The 19,708-nt window shown below is 49.6% G+C and overlaps 1 protein-coding gene across 1 annotated transcript in view; it reads right to left on the reverse strand.

The window, feature by feature from the left end:
• Window positions 1–2,028: 2,028 nt before the first annotated feature.
• ITGA9 (integrin subunit alpha 9) overlaps window positions 2,029–19,708 on the reverse strand; it is a 227,934-nt gene continuing 210,254 nt past the window's right edge. The window contains exons 26-28 of the mRNA XM_087824862.1: window positions 18,562–18,663; window positions 10,020–10,139; window positions 2,029–3,170 (exon numbers count right to left, since the gene is read on the reverse strand). Coding sequence (XP_087680988.1) covers window positions 3,072–3,170; window positions 10,020–10,139; window positions 18,562–18,663 — 321 coding nt within the window. The 3' untranslated portion in view covers window positions 2,029–3,071. The remainder of the gene's footprint in view (window positions 3,171–10,019; window positions 10,140–18,561; window positions 18,664–19,708) is intronic.

Genomic DNA, 19,708 nt, shown 5'->3' on the forward strand with positions numbered 1-19,708 from the left:
TTCTTGTGGCACACGGGTTCAAAATCTCTTTCTTATAAGATCCCACAGTGAACCTAAAGAAACGTGCTAGGGAAGGGTAGAAATTAAAATGCGCTGTGGAACTGTGAGAGAATATTCTGGAGAAGTGTAACAGACATGACAACTCTCCCAGTCTGCTTCCCCTGAGAGCCTGGCGAGGGCTTCTGCCCGGGTGGAGCTGGGAGTGCCAACCGTGTGGACTCCTTTCTCTGTCGCTGCCCCACCCGCTCCTCAGTGTGACCAGACAAGCCGAGGCCCATTCCTCCCAAACAGGTTCCTGCCCTGGCTGCCAGGATTTGCTCCTGCTGATGCCAACTATGATTTTCTTAAAACTGCCTTACGAAGTTCTAGTGACCTCCCAGGGATGTGACCGCTCACGTGGTTCTACCATCCAGGAGCAAATGGATCCAGCTCTGACACCGCGCACAGGAGCCCACCCTTGCTGGAGAGAGGCTTTTTCCCCTGGCTGGCAGAACTGTCGGCTGTCACCCTTCCACATGGTCACCAATGTGGTCACCAATGCGCCTGCGCCCCTTGCAGGAGGCTGGTGAGTGGCTATAAAAGCATCTGGCCAAGCCCCTGATGGACCAGCCCAAAAGCCCATCAAAGGAAAGCTGCGAATGGGGTTTCATAAAAAACTCCACACGCTCCACTCCACTGCAGGAAGGTCTGTCTCCCCCCAGGCAAAACGTGCCTGTGGTGTTCTCTGGGGAACCTCCAGGACCTAGCACAGTGCTTGGCGCACAGCAGGGGTCCCATAAATATCTTTTAAATGAGTGACTATAACCCACGAAGGACTGCTTTTGTTACTTTTGGTTAAACTCATAGGCAAATTCTGAGCAAGAACCGGTTCCTCTGACTCCATCTGCCCCGCAGTTACCTCTGTGCCTCCAACGTTAGACGCAACACCCCTGACTTCACTCTAAGATCAGCTTTGTTCACACATCCCACTGACCCTCTGGCTTTTGTTGTCTGTTCCCACGGTCACCATGGCACCTTCATAATCTTCTCACATTGGGGTCAACACGTAAGAAGCAGCGAAAAGACACACGTGTTCCATGCCAGGTTTGCAGCTGCCCGGCACCATCAGGATTTTGCCAAAACTTCCCATATGTTTGCAAGTATCAGCCAAGTGTATAGAAAACCTTTCTCCCCTGGGGCTGTGTCTTTCCAACAACGTTCCCAGAGCCCCACCATGTTAGCTCCCAGTAGGCAAGGTCCCACACTAAAGATCCTTCATCTTGTTCTGTTTCATTCCTATTTGATGCCCACTGTATGGATTGGGGCTTGGGCAGGCTCTAACGAGCCATGAAGGACACTCTGTCAGGCCCTGCTCTCAGCCACGTTTTCTCTCTTATCAGATGTTATTCAGCAGTGGTAGCAGTAGCCATAGCTGCTAAGTTACTGAGTGTTCACTAGGGGACCAGGTGCAGTGCTGAGGATGCGACAGCCATCGTCTCATTGCCCTTTCAGAAAATCACAATGCACCCCAAATGGGCAGCATGGCGCATCCCACAGTAGGCACTCAGATAGGAAGCTTGGACACTGAAGGCCGTAGCTCAGCATTCAACCATGAAGGGGGGAGGGGGGGAGGCCGGGGCTATGCCCAGATCCCTCTGCACCGTTTCTGTGCCTCCCCAGGTTGGGGTGCACCCGCAGCTCTTCTTTAGTGGACTACTCCTGAGCTACTGGAGCGATTATGCCAGTAGGAACTGAGAGCAGAAAGTTTACATCTCCCCTGGATGCAAGAATATGAAGGCTCAGCTCCCTTGCCTCAGGTTGGGACAACCCTGAGATGCAACTTACCCTCCAGAGCTCCTCTGCAGGATCAGGCTGAAGCTACCCTCCACTGGACTTTTCCCTGAAATGGCACCCTTCCCCGGCTTCCTCCCCTTCCCTGCCCTGCTCCTCTCACTTTCATACTGGTCCCCCGGGAGCACTTCCTTAAGTTACTTGCATGCAAATCCTTGTCTTGGGGTCTGCTTCTTGGGAACTCCACCAAAGACACTATTTTAAAAAATAATAACAGGCTGAATGATCATCTCTTGGAAGGAATCTGCAATCACCATTCACTGGGACAACAAACGTGATGGGGAAACAGAGACCTCTGAACTCAAAGGACCGCATAAATGCAACACATCACAGCGTCCAGACACAAGTCTCTGCTCGGTGGGCACTGATTTAGTCCTTGTGGTGTGTAGACTCCACACACCAGGATGAGATGCCAGTCTGAGGTTTACCAGATGACAGATTGGCGTTGCTCCAATTCTTCTATTAATCCAATTGGAAGGAGGGTGAGATGTCTGCTCTATAGAGGTGATGCAGAGCAGACTTGTTGCTAGGAATCAGGTTTTCCATCCAAGTTCCTGTTGGGGGTCTTCCGATGAAAGGTACATATGAAAAAGCACTTATAGTTCTTTAGCATATTAACTCCAAACTTGACTCCAGGCAATAGAGTTGTGCAACGTCTTGGGGGTCCTACTGCGGCCACAGTTTATAGGCGGCACTGCAGGCTCGGTGGATTCGTGACACGAGGTTCTTCCGATTATTTGATCTGCAAGTCTTTTTTAACAGCAAGTTCCAAAGAACAGCAAGATCTGTATCCTTTAAAATTTGTATGAATGCACGTGTGTTTCTGGGCCAGATATCAGTGCTTGAGTGAATTATATAACTATTTAATAGAAATAATAAAACATCGATACAAATATAAAGACATGATCAGTATAAAAGGCTTATATTTATAAAAATACTTTTAGGTAACAGTTTTCCCCTGAGGGTTGACCGCGCACGTTGCATCCATAAATATTGCTCGGCTCTGTAGCTTGCTTTCCAAAGTTCAGAGTTCATCTTTAAAGGGCAGTGGTGGCCTCCAGTCATGTGACCTGGCCGGAGTGGCTGCCCCAGGTTGGCACCTGGGCTGCACAGAATGAAGACGAGAACAGCATCAGTGGGGCCTCCGAAAAATCTGGAGAACATTCTTTCTTCCAAATATGGAAGATACAAGGTCAAGGACAACAGGCGAAATGAGTGGGTCAGGCGACTGGGGGGGCAGGTCACTGGTTTTTCTGGACCCAGTCCCAACTGTCTTCGTTCTCTTTCCGGCTCTTCTCGGCTTCAATGATTTCTTTGTACCTCCGGCGGAAGAAGCCCATCTGAAAGGCAGGCAGAGAAGCCGGGTTAGACGCGCGGGCGACAGGCCGCTTTGGCTGCGGCGGCCCCGGCCGGGAGCGCGGCCTGGACTCGGCGCTGGGGGGGGGGCCCTCCGCTTCCACTGCTCAGAAAGAGCACCGAGCGCAGCCGCGGCTCCAAACGCTATCCTAGGACTGTGTCTAGGAAAGTGCTCCTGGAGGAGTGTTGCCCAAACTGCGTGCTGGGGAACACCAGTTACAGAGAGTTAGTCCAAGGTGTTTGGGAGGAAAATAGGTCTCATGGCCAAGTAAGTTTGGGAAACACTGCATTCTTTCTTTTTGTTAATCCTCACTTGAGGATATTTTTCCCATTGATTTTTAGAGAGAATGGAAGGGGGAAGGGAGGAGGAGGGGGGGAGAGAGAGAGGGAGAAAGAGAGAGAGAGAAAGAGAGAGAGATCAACTATTTCCCAGCAGATGTCAGTAGAGAGTCTTTTTCTAAGGAAATCAGTAGAGTCTGAATTTCTGAAAGATGAAGTCAAGTTTCTGGAGGAAGGGGCGCTGTTTACTACTTTGCACAAAGGTGCTCTGTCGTCTAGTGGGGTCTCTGTCAAACTAACTTAGCTTTTTACATGATCAAACTAATTCTATTTCAGAACATGAGACTATCACCTTAGATCCTGTTTTGGGCTTTTGATATAGAACCCAAAGCTCCGGCTCTGAGTTTACCAAAGCAATGGTCCTCCAAACAACTGTGTCACACTGGGCCTGCCCAGTGCCCCAGACCCTACTCGGAGGAGTTGTACAGGTAAGTGATATGGCACGTGGAGCCCAGGGTCCTGAGAACCGCTCGTGCTCCAATCAACTACCCCTGGGCCACAGGGTAAGTCATTTTCTGGCTCTGAAGCCCAGGGTCTTTGTCTCTGCCCAAGAGATGGATGGCATTCTCAGACCCCTTCCAGCCATGAAACACGACGGCTTTTTATGTTGGCCCCCAAACCAACTTGGGACTGCAGCCTGTGGGGCACACAGCTGTGTACCCAGGACTCAGACTAAGAAGGGACGGGCATAGTGTCGATTTTTCTTAGTTTTTGAAACTTTTTGGAAAACTGACTTTTCAACTTTTCTATTAAAGTATACATATATTATAAGGAATTAGAAAATTCTTAAAAATGAAGGTAAATCAAGACTTCAAAAAAAGTCTCTTGCAGCAGGTGGGCAGACACGCTCACACTCGTCAGTGCTCATGGCTACATTGGGTGGACCTTTGAGAAGTGCTGGGCAAACCCATGTTTTTGCTGCTAGCTGAGCTCATGCTGAGCATGCTGGGAAATGATTAGTGCTGAGTATAAGCTGGACCCTCAGCGGCCCCACACTCAATTCTACTCCAGTGGAGTCAAGGTTCTGTTTATAGCTGTTCTGTCTGTAGCAGAGGAAACACTCATGGAAACCCTAGAGGAGGAGAGACTCAAGCCAAGTGTTGCTCAGCTGAAAGCCGAGGGAGCACTGTGCTTTCTGGCCTTTTGTCTGGGAGGGTCCCGCAGCCCCCAAAGCAGCTCCCTGAACCTCTAGATAGACTCAGACCATTTTCCAATAAACTTGTATCAAAAAAGCTGCCAGAAAACGTCTAGGGAAACAACAGATTCAGCCCTAATTAGGGAGGCACGAGGCCTAGGGGGAAATAAGGCTTGACTGAGCTCTGGGGTCTGCAACCTGCAGCACCAACCTCTTCCTTCCCAGCCCATTTCAGGGTGAGAGACAACGGGCCTGGAATACACGGCATCTGGTCTCTGGTGTGATCCCCACCCCCTCCTTCCCTGGCCTTTGGGTTGCCGCCTGGACAGCTATTTCAAGGACCTCAGACACACTCCTTCTTTGGATGAACTCAGGGCCTCATGTTTATCAGTCTCTTCAGTTTCTTGACTATTTACATAGCATGTCTCTGTCTCAAGATGTCAGCCCTGCATCATCAGCCCAATATTTACTTTCAAACATAAATAAGCCCCCACCAAATGTCTCTGGCACATGGTTTTAATTGAGACAGTGTGATGGGTGTTTGTGTGTGTGCACAAGTGTACACACACAAGTGGATGTGTCTGTGCATTTTTTTTTTTTCCTTTAGAGAAGCAAGGATGACTTCCCCAGCCTGGCTGGAAGAAAGGTGATGACCCCAGTGACCCCCGAGGGGCTGCCAAACCTTACACATTCTCAGAGCCATTTCGCAGATTTATTTTTCTAAGTGTTTCTGCTGGAGGTCAGCAATCATGCTCTCAAATAAAAACCAGGAGCCCAAAGCCAGCTCGAAAGCAGCAGGCTGTTGGAATGGCTCCAGCTGAGGTCAAGTTTGAGGCAGGCCTTTTTCTGACTGCGGCCCTCACACTCCACAGCCTGCTCTTCTCAACGGGTGGAAGAGCGGGGCGAGCGGGGCCTGGTGGCCCTCAGCTCCAGGCCACCTCAGCTTGCACCGGGCAAAGAGGAGAGGGGAGAGACTCAGTCGGGGAGAGTGCAGGGTTTTTCTCCTTCGCTGAGTGGTGGCCTGTGTGTCTTGGCAAACTGCACAAGGGAGGGGGGAGGGAGACAGCTGCCAGGGGCCTCAAATGAGGCTTTTTCTTCTAATGAAAGACATCCCAGCATCTTCATCTTTTTACCACTTGACTCAAAGGCTGGCTTCATGAGTTGAAAGCACTTCTTAAAGGTGCAAGCCATAGACAAAGTTCTTATCCCTACTGTACCAGTGAACAACGAAACTTTCGCCTATAAACAAGCCTTTACAATGGTCCTGAAGAGGCGCCGGGCCCAGGCCGCTTCAGGCCGCTTCAGGCCTGGTCGGGTGAGAAGGGAAAGGAGAGGGGACTCATTGGGACTGTTCTCCCTTAAAAGCGTGTCATATTTCAAAGTTTTCTTCCCGCATGGTGGTTTGGCAGGCTACTGTAATCCTCTCGCAAGAAGTTTAAATCATGGCTCCCAGTGTCTGCGAAGATCCCAGCTCTGCACAAGCTCACTGGGATCCATTTCAGCATTTGTACAAGGGTCTGGTTAGCTCAAGGCCCTCGCTGTGGATTTTGCACTCGGGCCAGGGCCTGCTGCCGCCAAGCATGAGAGAGCGGCTGAGATGCCAGGGGCAGGCCTTCTGGAAGACTCCGGGGTCTGCCCAGAGTCAGAGGGAGAGGAGGCAGGGGGCAAGGCGGGGAGCCTGGAGTTCCTCTCAGCAGGAAAAAGGCTTTTGTTAACCCCATAAGGGGCTTCTATTTTTGATAAACAGTGGATGGTTAGTGTGTTAGTAGTACCACAGTGACATCAGGAAGGGCCAGGAGCTGGTGGCACGGGCTCCTTCATCTGCCAAGTCCTGCTCACCTCTCAGGGTCTACATGGCTTTGCCACATCTCTGGTCACTTAACTGCTTTTCCCATAGGTCGTCAAGAGGGAGTGAGGGCTGTGTTGTTTACTTCTGTCCCTTTGTCCAGAGCCTGCCACCTACTAGGGACTTGAGTGAAGCCAATCAGATCCTCTCCCCCAGACTTGTAGATCTGGGAAGCAGACGTGCTGGAGCAAGTGTTTTCTCCCACACGTTGGGAAGCTGGAGGAAGCTGGTCGGCCATGGGGAAGGCGATGCAGGCCCATACAGGAGGAGGGGTGAGGGCGGAGTGGGGCAGTGGGAATGAGGGGAGGCGGGAGAACGCCTGCTCTGGTTGGTGGGCACTTTCCGGGTCTGAACACACCCGTTTCCTTTGGTATCTATGAGTACCTTGCATCCTTAGAATTCTCGCTCTGGGTTTAGTGGCTACGGATTGATACCTGGTTTTATTTATTTATTTTTGACAACTGGAAACAATGGCCTCTGTGATGCCTGAGATAAGTATGTTCAGCCCTAGAAACTGAAGAGGAAACTGCCCAGGCTGGTGAGGTGACAGGGATGCCCTTCTGTTGACCTTCCCTCTGCCAGGCGAGGGCAACTGGGAGTGAGCCAGGTCTAGTCTAGTCTGCTGGAGGTAACCACACTCGGAAAGCCCAATGCTGAACTCCTCCTCTTCCGAAACGACTTGCAGCCCTGCTTCCTCGCCCTGGTTAAGGGAAACCATTCATCGTCTAATCTGAAAACAAGAGGCTGATGCTTTTTCCTTCCTGACCTCCCAAGTCCAACCGGTCAACAAATCCTGCCTCTTCTAACTAGGTCCCCTCCTCTCCACCCATGGAGATGGCCCTCATCCCTATCCTGTCCCAGATCTCCCTTTTGAAACAGACGTGGCTACGCCCCCAATCTGCTTACAGACCCCCACGCTTCCCCTTTCTCCTGGCCAGGAGGCCCCGTCACAGCCGAGGAAGGTGATCGCACTGAGAGTCATTGACTGCCTTCCCCTGACACACCCCACAAGCTGCCCCACGACAGCCACCTCCTGCAACCAGTGTTTAATCAACACAACCAAAGCAAAGCTAAGCAGATGGTGGGTGAAAGCATGTGCTCGGGAGATGGGACACCCGAGTGGCAGAGTGGAGTGGGTGGCCAGAAGGAGGGCATCCATGCCACGACAGCAAGTGGAGCGTGGCCACCACACTCCCCACCGTGTCTCTGTCTCCTCCCACTCACCCAATCATGGAGGATGGCATTTCCTCTCATCTCAAGAGCCCAGGCAAAGGCAGAAGGAAGGAAGGAAGAGGGAACACACACACACCCCCAAAGCCCTTACTGTCTTTTCAGATCTCAAACACTGAGCCGGCTTTGTTCCCCACCCACAGACCAGAGGCTGTCTCAGCAGGAAGGAGTTGGAGAAAACGGGAGAATTAAGAATCTCACTGGCCACACTGATTAAACAAACAACAAATTGGCAGATTGGGAAAAAAAAAAAAAAAAGGTGATATCCACTCCTGGCAAATATACAGGAAATTGGGCACTTTGGATACACGGCTGGTGGGAGGGTGAATGGGTGTAACCTTGCTAGAGGGCAACTGGCAATGTGTAATAAAAGGCTTAACATATGCATTTCTTTTGACACTGTAATTCCATTTCTAGGATTTCATCTTAAGCACATAATGAAGGATTTGTGCAAATATTTGGCTCCCAGGGTTATTCACTGCGGCACTGTTGAAAGAAGTGTAAACCCAGGGGCCACCTAAATTCCAACATCAGAGCCTGGGATGAATAATCTGCAGATCTCTGTAGCCTTAAGGCAGTGCTGGAAACGGGTTGTTAACCGCATGGAAAGATGATTGCAATACTGTGTTTGGGGGAAAACAGGCTGCGAAATGGTACCCAGGGTGTCTGACAAGCATGGAAAATACGATAAACTTATTTTCAAGTAATGTGCTCAATATACTTTTCTTTTCTTTCTTTTTTACATTTTTATTTTGAAATTTGATTTTTAGAGCGAGGAGGGAGAGAGAGAAACATCGATTTGTTGCTCCACTTATTTATATATTCGTTGGTTGTTTCTTGTATGTGCCCTGACCGTGGATTGAACTCGCACCTTGGTGTATCGGGATGACGCTCTAACCAACTGAGCTGCCTGGCCAGGGCTCAATATACTTTCCTTTAACTTCCAGACACCTTTTCAGGCGAAGTATCTCTAAATTTAAAGCAATCAGTCCAACTTTCAATCTGAAAAATGTGCAATAAAAACACGATTTTTTTCTGTGTTTCTAGACTTCTTGGAAAGAAGTATATTTATTATACTTTTTCAGATTAATAATTAAACCCAATGCTTTTATTTTAGAGTCCTACACCTGAGAGTAGATCAAGTATATTACTGGAAAATGTAACATACTACTCAAAAATAAGTAAATGCTGTGAGAATGCCTGGTCTATGTCTATTTGGCAGAAAAAAAGGTCAAGAAGAGACAACTCTATGCTCACCATGGTTATTTCTGGGATGTGGACTCCTGAGCGTTTTATAACTTTTCCCCCTCATTGATATGTTACTATGTTTGAACAGTAAATACAAATTATTTTGAAATCCCAAAGAAGTAAATTATTTAAACTTAAAGCGTCAATTCATAATAATGTAAGAGGCTGTTTCCACCTGCGTCTGAAACCTGGAACTCTGGAAAAGCAGGGATCTGGTGTCAGGAAGTCCCAGCTCCGGTCCCTGGTGCTGTTCTAGGGGCGGGGACACCATGGAAACAAGAACAGACTCACCAGGAACACTGCTGGCCGGTGGCAGAGACAGGCCTCCGTCCCATGACTGACGCCAGTGCCGAGGAACACAGAGGTATAAGGACTCCAGCCCTCTGAGAGTGAGGCAAAGAGCCCGTCCTAGACTTAGGGGCGAGGGCACCCCTTTCTCTTGAGGAAGTGACAAGGGGCAAGACCCAAGGCATGCGCAGGTGCTCCAGGTGAAGGAGGCAGGGAAGTCTACGCCCTGGGTCACCTACCGACGCACCCCCACGGGGTCTGAGGACTTACGAAGCGGCGCCCCAGGCAGGACGCGGGACCCGCGGCCCATCAGCTGCCAGGCCGTGCGGGCAGACACCTGTCTCATCTGCCACACGGGAAAGAAACAATGAGCTGCCCTGCGGTCCCTTCGCTTGGCTTTTCTCTTTCAAGTAAACGGTAAACCACACGAGTCCCAGCTGTTGCTCCCCACGCTCCTGTTTTGAGTTAGGTCCCCACCACCCTATGTCAGGACTGGTGGGAAGGCAAGAAAAAAGGAGAGGAAGCTCTTTGCTCTTCCTCTAAGGTGGTCCAATCCTCCTGTAAATGGCCTCAGGAGCTGGGGCTCCACGCACTGCCTGAGGGGACGCTGGCCCCCCTCTGCTGTCCCTGTGCCGTGAAGGAAGTTCCAACAGGATCATCTTCCCAGAGGCTCAGACCCTGGTGGGACAGGAGGGCCGGGCACCCACAGGCGGGGACCGCACGGGGACCCGCGGCCGCCAGACTCACCTTCCAGAGCAGCACAGCCAGCAGGAGGAAGATGAGGATCCCCACCAGCAGGCTGATGGCGATGATCCAGCCCACGACGTAGCCCCGGGGCTCCAGGCTGTGCAGGGCCTCGAACACCACCTGGGAGGCAGAGCGAGAGTCAGGGCGCTTCCCGCCGGAGTGTCGCTGGCAGGATGGCGCCCAGCCTGGGCTTGACATTTGGAGGGAACGAGGGCAGAAAGCATTCCCCCCCACAGGAGGACGAGGGGAACAAAACGGACTACAAAACGCAGCAGTCGCTCTGGGAATGGAAATGAGGCCTCTTTGCAACACATGCCCACTTGCTGTGTGACCTTGGGTCAGGTCCTTTACCTCTCTGAGCCTCATTTTTCTCATCTGCGAACCAGGCAGAACAGCATCTCCCAGAGACTTCAAGGGGATCATGCGGGTAGACCCCCAGCACAGCACCTGGCAGAGCTCACCCCTGACAAATGGAGGTGCTCCGATTAGCATCACCATTGCTGGCAGGGAGATTTTTTTTTTTTGAGGATATGCATGGTTGGCTACTCTTTAATTTTTAAAAAACTTTTTATTGACATCTAACCTACATAGAGAAAAGTATACCTAACCTAAGAGCACAGCTCACTGAGTTTTCACACACTGAATGCTAAATGCATCTATGTAATCCATACTGAGATCAAGAAATTGAATGTGACCAGCACCCCAGAAGTTCCCTTCACTTTCCTTTCCAGTCACCTGTCCCACCAAGAGCAACACTACCCTGACTTCTAAGAGCCTGGATTAGCGTCACCTGCTTGTGCCCTCGATATAACTGGAATTCAACATTATGTTTGGGAGACTCAACCGGGTTGTGGCTTGTTTGTTTTCATTGCTGGATAGTGTCGCACTGTGTGAAGACACAATTTATTTATCTAGCCTACCCACTTAGGGGCCAATACAAAGGATGATTTTCAGACACTAGGCAATGCTGAAGGAGGAATACTTGGGATTGGGAGGTGGTGGGACAGAAATGGGCCGTAAAGTCTGTCATCATAAGCCCGCTGTTTTCTACCTGGTTCAGATTAGAGAGTCCCGTGTTTAAAGTCACATTCATGCCTTTGGGTTCTTGCCCCTAAAAAGCTATGTGTTGAATCATCTCCCACATTCAGAATCTCTCGTGGTGTCTTGTACAGATGAACTATGAGACATTACTGGCCATGACGGGTGACTTTAGGGAACCAAGACGCTCCTCTGAGTTTCCTCCTCTGTGAAATGGGGTCTGAAGAAACTTCTTGTTGACGGCAAAGTACTGAGACAGGCTGTGAGCTCAGATGTAAAGGCCAGGCCTTTGGGTGGCCGTGCTGGCTTCTCAGGGACATTGCCTGCCCCCCTTCATCCCAGCGAAGCCACGCTGGAGGTATGGTTTCGTGGACACAGACACAGTGAGAGATTCCGCTATAGTTTAGTCTGGCAAACGCCACAAGAATGCGCCGTCACTTCCCCGGAATGCGTGCTTCATCTTTTATTGTTTTTAGTGATGCCGGTCAGCTTCTTGGACGTGTGCTAGTTGCTTTGGCAGAGCTGCTTCCCGCACATCACGACTTGAGTAAACTCCTCTGTGGGCGAAGATCCGAGCATCCTGCTGTTCTAGGAAGTCACGTCTTGGATGAAAACCCGGAGGAAGGAACAGCAGCATGGATCACAGGGACAGACACGGCAAGCAGGTCTTGTGTCCACCACTGATGAGCTGGTGGTCGTACCTGTCTCTAAGCATCTTTTCTCTCTGTCCTCATTTCCACTCCCAGTTACTGCCCCAGTTCAGGACTGGTCTTCTCTCACCAGTACTGTTTCGGGAGCCTTGGGGAGGCCTCCCTGCTGCTGTCTCATTGTGTAGCTTCTCAGCTTACACCATGGATGGCTTCCCTTTACACTGAATATATATTGTAACTCAGGGTACTAGGCTCTGCACGATCCGGTCTCCTTCCCACCTTTTCAGCCCCTCGCAGGATGTGCATTCATGACATTCTGGCTAATTATAGAGTCATCTCTCCCATAAGACCTGGCTTTTTGTCCCCCTGAATGCTCTTCTGTTCTTGTCCGTTTGACAAACTCCAATGTTGCTCACCTTACAAATGTTCCTACCCTTTGATCCATGAATTCTGTACTTAAAAATTTACCCAAAGGTAAGAAACATAAAACACAGAAAAAGTGTTTTATTCAAAGATGTTCACTGCAGAATTATTTATATTGGTGCAGAAGCAGAAATATTCTAAACATCCAACCACAGGGCAATAGATAAGTAAGTTACGATCCATTGTGAGGTAGACTACTACAGAGCTAGTAAAAATGGTGACAATAAACCTGGCTGTCAAAGTGTGATTTAAAAAAATTTAAAACATAACTCTCATACAAAAATACAGTGAATACACATTAAAGACTTATTTAATTCCATTATTGCGGGAATCAGGAGGATGGTAAAGCCAGCTCACAGAAGGATCTGAATACTATATGTGTAGTCACAGAAAAACGAAAAAAGAATTCTAAAATCAGATATGAAACTGGTTAATAGCTGAGAGGGCAATAAATTATATAACCTTTTGGATTATATTTTTGGCTAGAAAGAAATCATTTTCGTCTTTTCTGGAAAAAGTTGTTTATAACTTATCTGTCTTCTATGGGCAAATATGTAACTTCACAGAAGCTGGGCCCTAGAGGGTCAGGCAGGCGTCTGAAACCAGCACTGTTCTCTAATTTTTCTTTAAATATGTTTTTATTGATTTTAGAGAGAAAGGAAGAGGGAGGTAGAAACACTGATGAGAAACATCTATCAGCTGCCTCCTGCATGCCCCCTACTGGGGATCGAGCCCGAAACCTGAGCACGTGCCCTGACTGGGAATCGAACCGGCGACCTCTTGGTGCACGGGGCGATGCTCAACCAACTGGCCTGTTCCCAAACTTTAATATGTACAAGAACCACAAGGAATCCGGCTACAGTGCAGATTGTGAAGCAGCCAGTCAGGCTGGGGCCTGAGACTACATGTCAAATAAGCTCCCTACTGAGGCCACGGCCGCTGGTCCATGACCGCACTTAAGTAGAAAGGGGATGGCAAATGCTCCAAGATGCCATTGGAAGGACATGTTTTTGCCTGATTTTCAACTTTTAAATACTTTTGAAAACATGATAATAACATGGGGGAAACTAATAAATGTTATAATGTTAAGTGAAAAAATCAGAGTATCAATTTAATATGTAGAAGACTTCAGCTTTGCAGGAAAAAAAAGGGTAGAAAAATGTAAAACTGAAAGGTGGTTTCTGAGATTATGGGTGTTTTTTCTCATTTCTACTTTTTTACTATTAAAAAAAAAAATTCAACTGAACATTTAAAGCCAAGTTAAAAAAAATTAAAAAGAGAGGCTTTGCTCCAGTACCTCCTCTTCCGAGAAGCCTGCCCACTTGTCTCTCTCTTCTCAGCAGAATTCATCATTCTCTGAGCTTTTGGAAACATGGCAATTTCTAACCTCTTTTAGCAGAGAAAAACTACTGTAGCATCCCAATGCATAAAACAGAAAAATGTGGGTTCTCTAGTTGTAAAGAGGATGGGCAGCCAGAGCCCTGCCTGCTCAGCCCCCTTCCCAAGCCTGTCCCCCCACCCCCACCCCAACCCCAACCCCAGCAGCCCCTGAGCCAACTCAAGGGAAACCCCGGCTCCACAAAGCTTAGTTTTAAAACCACAGCGAGAGCTCCTAGTCCCAGCTCTAAGTTCTTTTCACTGAAAGGTAATGATGTATCTTCCCGTCTGCAGACCCCAGCAGACTGTGAATTCCCGTGGAACAAGGGTGCAAAGGCATGCTCTCCGGCACCTAACCCATGGTAGTGATTCATGATGTGATTCACAAATGCACACATTAATAAAGCCAGTATTTTCTACCACAGCGTTAGAGGAAGCATGGATGGGACTCAGCCCGCAATGAAAGAGAGGATGGGATTTGAAGCTGAAGTCTGACTGTGCTTCTCTTCTCTCCACTTCAAAAATATATCTGCAAATGTTATTTCTTTGGCAAAAGTTCTAGCCATCCATTTATCCATCTGCCCATCCACCTACTCATTTGTTGGTCCATCCACCCACCCATCTGTCCATTCATCCATCTGACATATGTCTATGGAGCACCTACTACTGCCAGGAACCGGGGGAACTCATTGATGAATACAACAGGCAGTCCTGGCTCTCATGGAACTTTCTGCTTGTAGACAATACCGGCCAAATGGACACATAAATGCAAAATTATAACCCTGGAAAGTGCCCCAAGGGAGAGGTGCATGTTGTAAAAGACTGAGAAAGGCATGGCAGTCAGAAAGAGTTCTTTGAAGAACTGCTTGAGATGAGAATTAAAAGATAAGCAGAAGTTAATTATGTAGTCAAAGAGGGGAGGGAGTATCATTCCAAGGAGCAGGAACAGCATGTGCAAAAGCCCTGTGGCAGGAGTGAGTTTGGCAGGGGTGACAGCGTAGGTGGAGCAGCTTGAACGGGAAGCCAGAGGAAGATGTTTGAGATGAGGCTGGAGAGACGGGAAAGGCTGGAGCCACATGAAAAATTACAAGCTATTATCTTAAGAGAAATGGGAAACCAATGGAGGGTTTTCCCCAGGGGAGTGACATGGTTGCAAAGAGGACTCTAGCTGCAAAACGGATATAGATTAGAAGGGAGAACTTTTTTGTGGGGGGAGGGGGAATCAGGGAAGAAACAGCCCCAGAAAGAGGGTTGCAGGGGAAGTGGTTTCCCCAGGGGAGACCCATGCTTCTGGGTGTGAAGAGAGAAAAGAGACTGAGGATGAAGGGAGGTCTGCTGGTTTTAGGTGGTAGGAGGCAGGGAGATGGGGAAGGCAGAGGCTGTGACCAGCGAAGGGATGGATGGCGGCATGGCCGCTGTCTGAAGCTGGAGGGCTTATGTGTTGGATGCCAACTCCTAAAACAAGAAAATGAAAAAAGCATGAGGGAGCATTTGCCTCAACAGAGCCTTCGAGAAGGACAGAGATCAGCCGGGGGCGATGGCATGGCACCGGGCACCCTGTCTGCTGCTGTAAAGTCTAATGCACCTGAAGCTGGCAAGCTGGCGTCAGGAAACGACCAGGAGCCAACTTCCAGTCCGAGGCAGCTGGTGAACCGAAACCATAGTGCTTCATTCACTTCTGGAAGCTTCCACATTGTGACCCTTGCAAATATGCCTAATGTCACAGCTGGAAATGCTCAGGTCCCCATAAGACCTGAGGACAGGACCACAGTGGGGCACACCTGGCCCAGGCTGGACGGAGGGCTTCCAGTGCTGGAGGCATAGTTCAGTCTGTACCACTCCCCCCGCCCCCACCAGGGGAAGTTCAGCTAAAGATCAATCACAACAGCAAGACCCTCTCTGCAGTGAACATTACCACGCCTCACAGAGGGAAGGAATCCACGTAAAATAGAAAGTGGAAAGAGAAGAGCATCTGGGACAGCGGAAGGAAATTTTCACCTGCTTCTGATTACACCTAATTGCCAGCGGGGGGGGGGGGGGGGGGGGGGCGCGGGGACTGGGAGAAATGTCCTCCACCGAACCATGTCTAAATGGCTCTCAGCACACAGCCTCCAGAGAGACATCAGCCTGGGGGAGCAGGGAGGCTTCTGGAGACATCAATGAACAGAAAATAAACCGCATCTGGCAAGATCAACGCTGTAAGTCCGCACTGCGATAAACAGAGATGTCAACCACGCCTGTGCCTGCCCGGGCCGGGTGCAGCCGTTCCTCGCTCTGTTAGAATCTGCAGAGGAATAAGCCGGGCTTGTGCTAATTCCTTTGTCATTAATAATGGGTCACATTTGCTGAGACCTTACTACGTGCCAGGCACTGTGCTGGGAGGTTTTATTTCAATTCCTCTTGAGAATCCTCAGAGCCTCTGTTTGGAGGGAAGACAATGCAGCTCACTGACCTCAGGCTACCCAGGGCCCTGGAGGAGCCCCAGATCTCCTCTTGATGAGTAGGTTGCATCTGCTTAGGGACCTGGCCACAAAGGGAAGAGTGCCAGAGTCAACAGACATCTAAGTCTGAACATGATGTGCTTCTGGGGCTACCAGAGCCAAGGGGCGCTCCTAAGACAAAGGACCGGCTGTTTAGCACCCAAGGCTCTGATTCCCACCTCCTGCGGGCGCGGGGTGGCGGGACAGCACAGGTCAGAGGGACGAGGGATTGAGGGGGACTCGGGGCTTGCAAACAGGCCGACCTGGCCTGTTTTTCCTGGGTTTTCCACTGACAAGCTGTGGCACCTCAAGCTGATAGTCTCCTCACCTCCTGGAGCCTCGGTTTCCCCAAGAGAAAATGGGAGTAATAACGCCTAGTTTGCAGGGTTGATGTGAGAGTGACAGGAGCTAATCGCATCAAATGGTCCATCCTGTCCTTGCCATCTCCGTGCAATAAGAGCCACTACTAACTGAGTGATGGGTGCACCAGACAAGGAACTTGCATCAAGATGTGATCTGAGGCCTGACCGGTGCTGCCCAGTGATTAGAGCGTCGGCCCGGGCACCGAAGGGTCACGGGTTTGATTCCTGGTCAAGGGCATGTACCTGGGTTGCAGGTTCGATCCCTGGCCCCTATCGGGGCGTATGCAGGAGTCAACCAATCGATGTGTCTTCCACATCTATGTCCCCCAACCCCCCTCTCCCTCTACCTCTCTTTCCCTCCCTCCCTCCATTCCTCTCTCTAAAAATCAACGGAAAAAATATCCTTGGGTGGGGTTAACAACAACAAATCTGATTTCTTTCCTCTTCTCACCCCCACCCTGCTCCCTACCGGCTGCAAGCACATTTCCTGCTCATTCCAAAGCCATAACAATTTGGTGCCTAATCTAAAATCATGTGCCATTTTGCCTGATTTAAATTTGGTGGCTACCCTCTATGGAAATTTCCCCTCAGAGGGACAACTGACAAAGAGCCAGGCATTCAGAAGGATCACGCAGGAAAGAACGTGTTTGTTCTAAAAAGGCAAACCTTCCTTCTCAGGAAAGATTTTTTTTTCCTGCCAAGAAAGCTGAGAACAGATTGTAGAACTTCATCAGAGCTCACGGATTGAAAAGGCAAAGCCTCAGAAAGGAGGGAGGACGGGGCACGGTGGGATGCCAATAGGTGTTACTTTTTTCTTGGGAATACTGAAGGAAAAAAAAAAAATCAGTTGAAATGACAGCTTCTTCCAACGAACTCTTGATAGTGAAAATATCACCAGAGGGCTCAAAACAGAAGAGTAATTACTGGAAGTGGTATTTTGGGGGCATGTAGATGACTCAGTATCCAGCAATGGGATGTTAAGCAGTGTCTTCCTGCATCCCACACGCAGCTCAGTGTTCTCATGGAAGGCCATGTTCCCAGGGATAGGTTGTTTTTTTTTAAATATACACAAGGGATTCTACCTGTAGGAAACCTGTTAATTACTTCCATTAGCTCTTTTTAAAAATTTATTTGTTGATGGTTTTTTCAGAGAGAGGGAGGAAGAGAGAGAAAAACATCAGTTTGTTGTTCCACTTGTTATGCATCATTGGTTCATTCTTGTATGTGCCCTGACCAGGGATTGAACCCACAACCTTGGCGTATTAGGAGGACACCCTAACCAACTGAGCTATCTGGCCAGGGTGCTTCTATTAGCCCTTGATTGGGAACACTGTGGTCTTCCAGAATATTCTGAGCCCCCACTGTTATCAGAAAATAAGTTAACAATCTTTTTTTGGTAAGTGAATAATCTTTATGAGCATATCACTTCTGTAAATTTGCCACAGCAACGTTGACTCTTCCAAGAGAGGGTAAAGTCTCCCTTGAGACGAGGCAAGTTCCAGGGAAGGAGACACAGAAAGGTAGCATCTTTCCCGCTTGTGGGCAAAACCGGTCTACAGGCTGTTGCCTCCCCTTCCCATTTGCCTGGGATCCGAGTGTGGGAGTCGAAGGATGAGCCTCCCCTCCCCGCCCCAGTAAAAGGCAGTAAAATCCTGCAGCCTCTCCACAACCAAGTGGCCTGGTTTCTGCAGCTTCCCACGTCTCTGAGGCTGGCATGCCAACTGCATTTTATGGAAAGCCAGGGGGTAGGGAGAGAACGAAAGAGAAGGTTCTAGGACCTGGCAATCTGGATGTGACCTCCTTAAGTTATTCAAGCAACTTGTTTTTATCCAGTATTTATCCATGGAGAGATTTGATTGGGAAGGCTGATGAGGTTTCAGGGAAAGGTCTGCGGCGGGTAAAAATAGTCTTGGCTTCAGGGTGGAAATCCAAGCCCTGTCAAGGGTCCTTCCAGACTATTTCTCCTTTGGCTGGTCATAGCAGGGAGCTTTTACTTCGTGAGGGACCTCGAAGGAACGCTGCTATCACAACACAGGCAGACCGCAGAGGTTCCCCAGGGGGGCCTGGGAGCCGGGGCAGGCATGGTCTTGGGTCTACCACAAAGCTGACATCTTGGCCCAGAAACCATGTCTATGCTCAGATTCCAGCACCAAGTCACCCAGCTTCCCTCGTCCTCTGCGGAGGCTGTGGCTGGGGTGTGGGGCTGACTCACCATCATCTCCTCTGGGTTCCCACTGGCGATCTCCACCACCCTCAGGGCAGGGTCCACTTTCACCTTGGCGCGGGTCATGAACTGGATGACAGATGAACTGTCCTGTGGAGGGAACAACACAGTTCACTGTAAGATCTTTCAGTGACAGTGGCTGGGCCTTGACAATGGCTGGGTACCAGGTAGAACTGAAATTCCAAGATTCCACGTGGACCGGACAAAAATTGTATCACTGAATCAGATACCTCCCCCTCCCAGGCACCCACATGAACAGAGATCGCCAGTCTTTCTCTTGAGAAATCTCTCACATCACGGTGGATGCTGAAAAACGAAGGAGTCTTGCCAATTATCAACACATGCAAGTATGTGTGCTGTGGTTTCCAAGCTCAAAGAGCCAGATATTTGGATATTGATATTGACATAGTCACAAAGAGTAGAGAATAAATAAAGCTGTTTAATTGTGTAAAACAAATCCAGGCCTGGCATTCCATAGCAGGCATCTGATTTACATTCTCAAGCATCCTCCTGCCCTGACCACAACCCTCAAACCCTTCCCATGAGTTGCTTTTAACTCTTCCTTTGCTCTTCAGTGAAGATGTTTTGGGTTCAAAGCCATTAAACATGGAAAGAGGGTACCTGATGGAGACATGAGAAAGCAGGAAGCATCTGCTTACAGACTGGGCTATGCCTGAAGAGACAGGGCTGGGATGGGCATGAGCATCTCTAAGACTCAGGAAGAGTCCACCAGCCAGACGCAGTCAAAAGCCTCGGTGTGGGCTCAGAGTCAAAGCCACTGATCCAGAAAATGGGAAAATGGTTCCAAGGCAGGGATGGAGAAGGAATTTGGAGAAAGGCAGGGTTTGGCAAAATATGGCTTAGGAAAGGGCCAGAACCTCGGTCCAGTGGTGTGGATGAACTGTGGAGCAGAGAGGCAGCCTGGCCTCGGTGGTAGAAACAGAGGGCAGACAACTGGAGCACTTAGCATCCCACCTGCGGGATAGCTGGGGCTCTGCCAGCCAGGTGTCTTGCAGTGCCCCCACCCACATCTGCTCAGCTTGCCTGCCATGCAAGGAGGCAGGTATCAGATGCCAACTCGGGCCCACGGCTGGTTAAGCCCACCGTCCAAAAAGAAAGTGGAGATCTCTCTCTA

The sequence above is a fragment of the Miniopterus natalensis genome, chromosome 15, assembly GCF_054644295.1.
Source record: "Miniopterus natalensis isolate mMinNat1 chromosome 15, mMinNat1.hap1, whole genome shotgun sequence".
NCBI classification, from domain to species: domain Eukaryota; kingdom Metazoa; phylum Chordata; class Mammalia; order Chiroptera; family Miniopteridae; genus Miniopterus; species Miniopterus natalensis.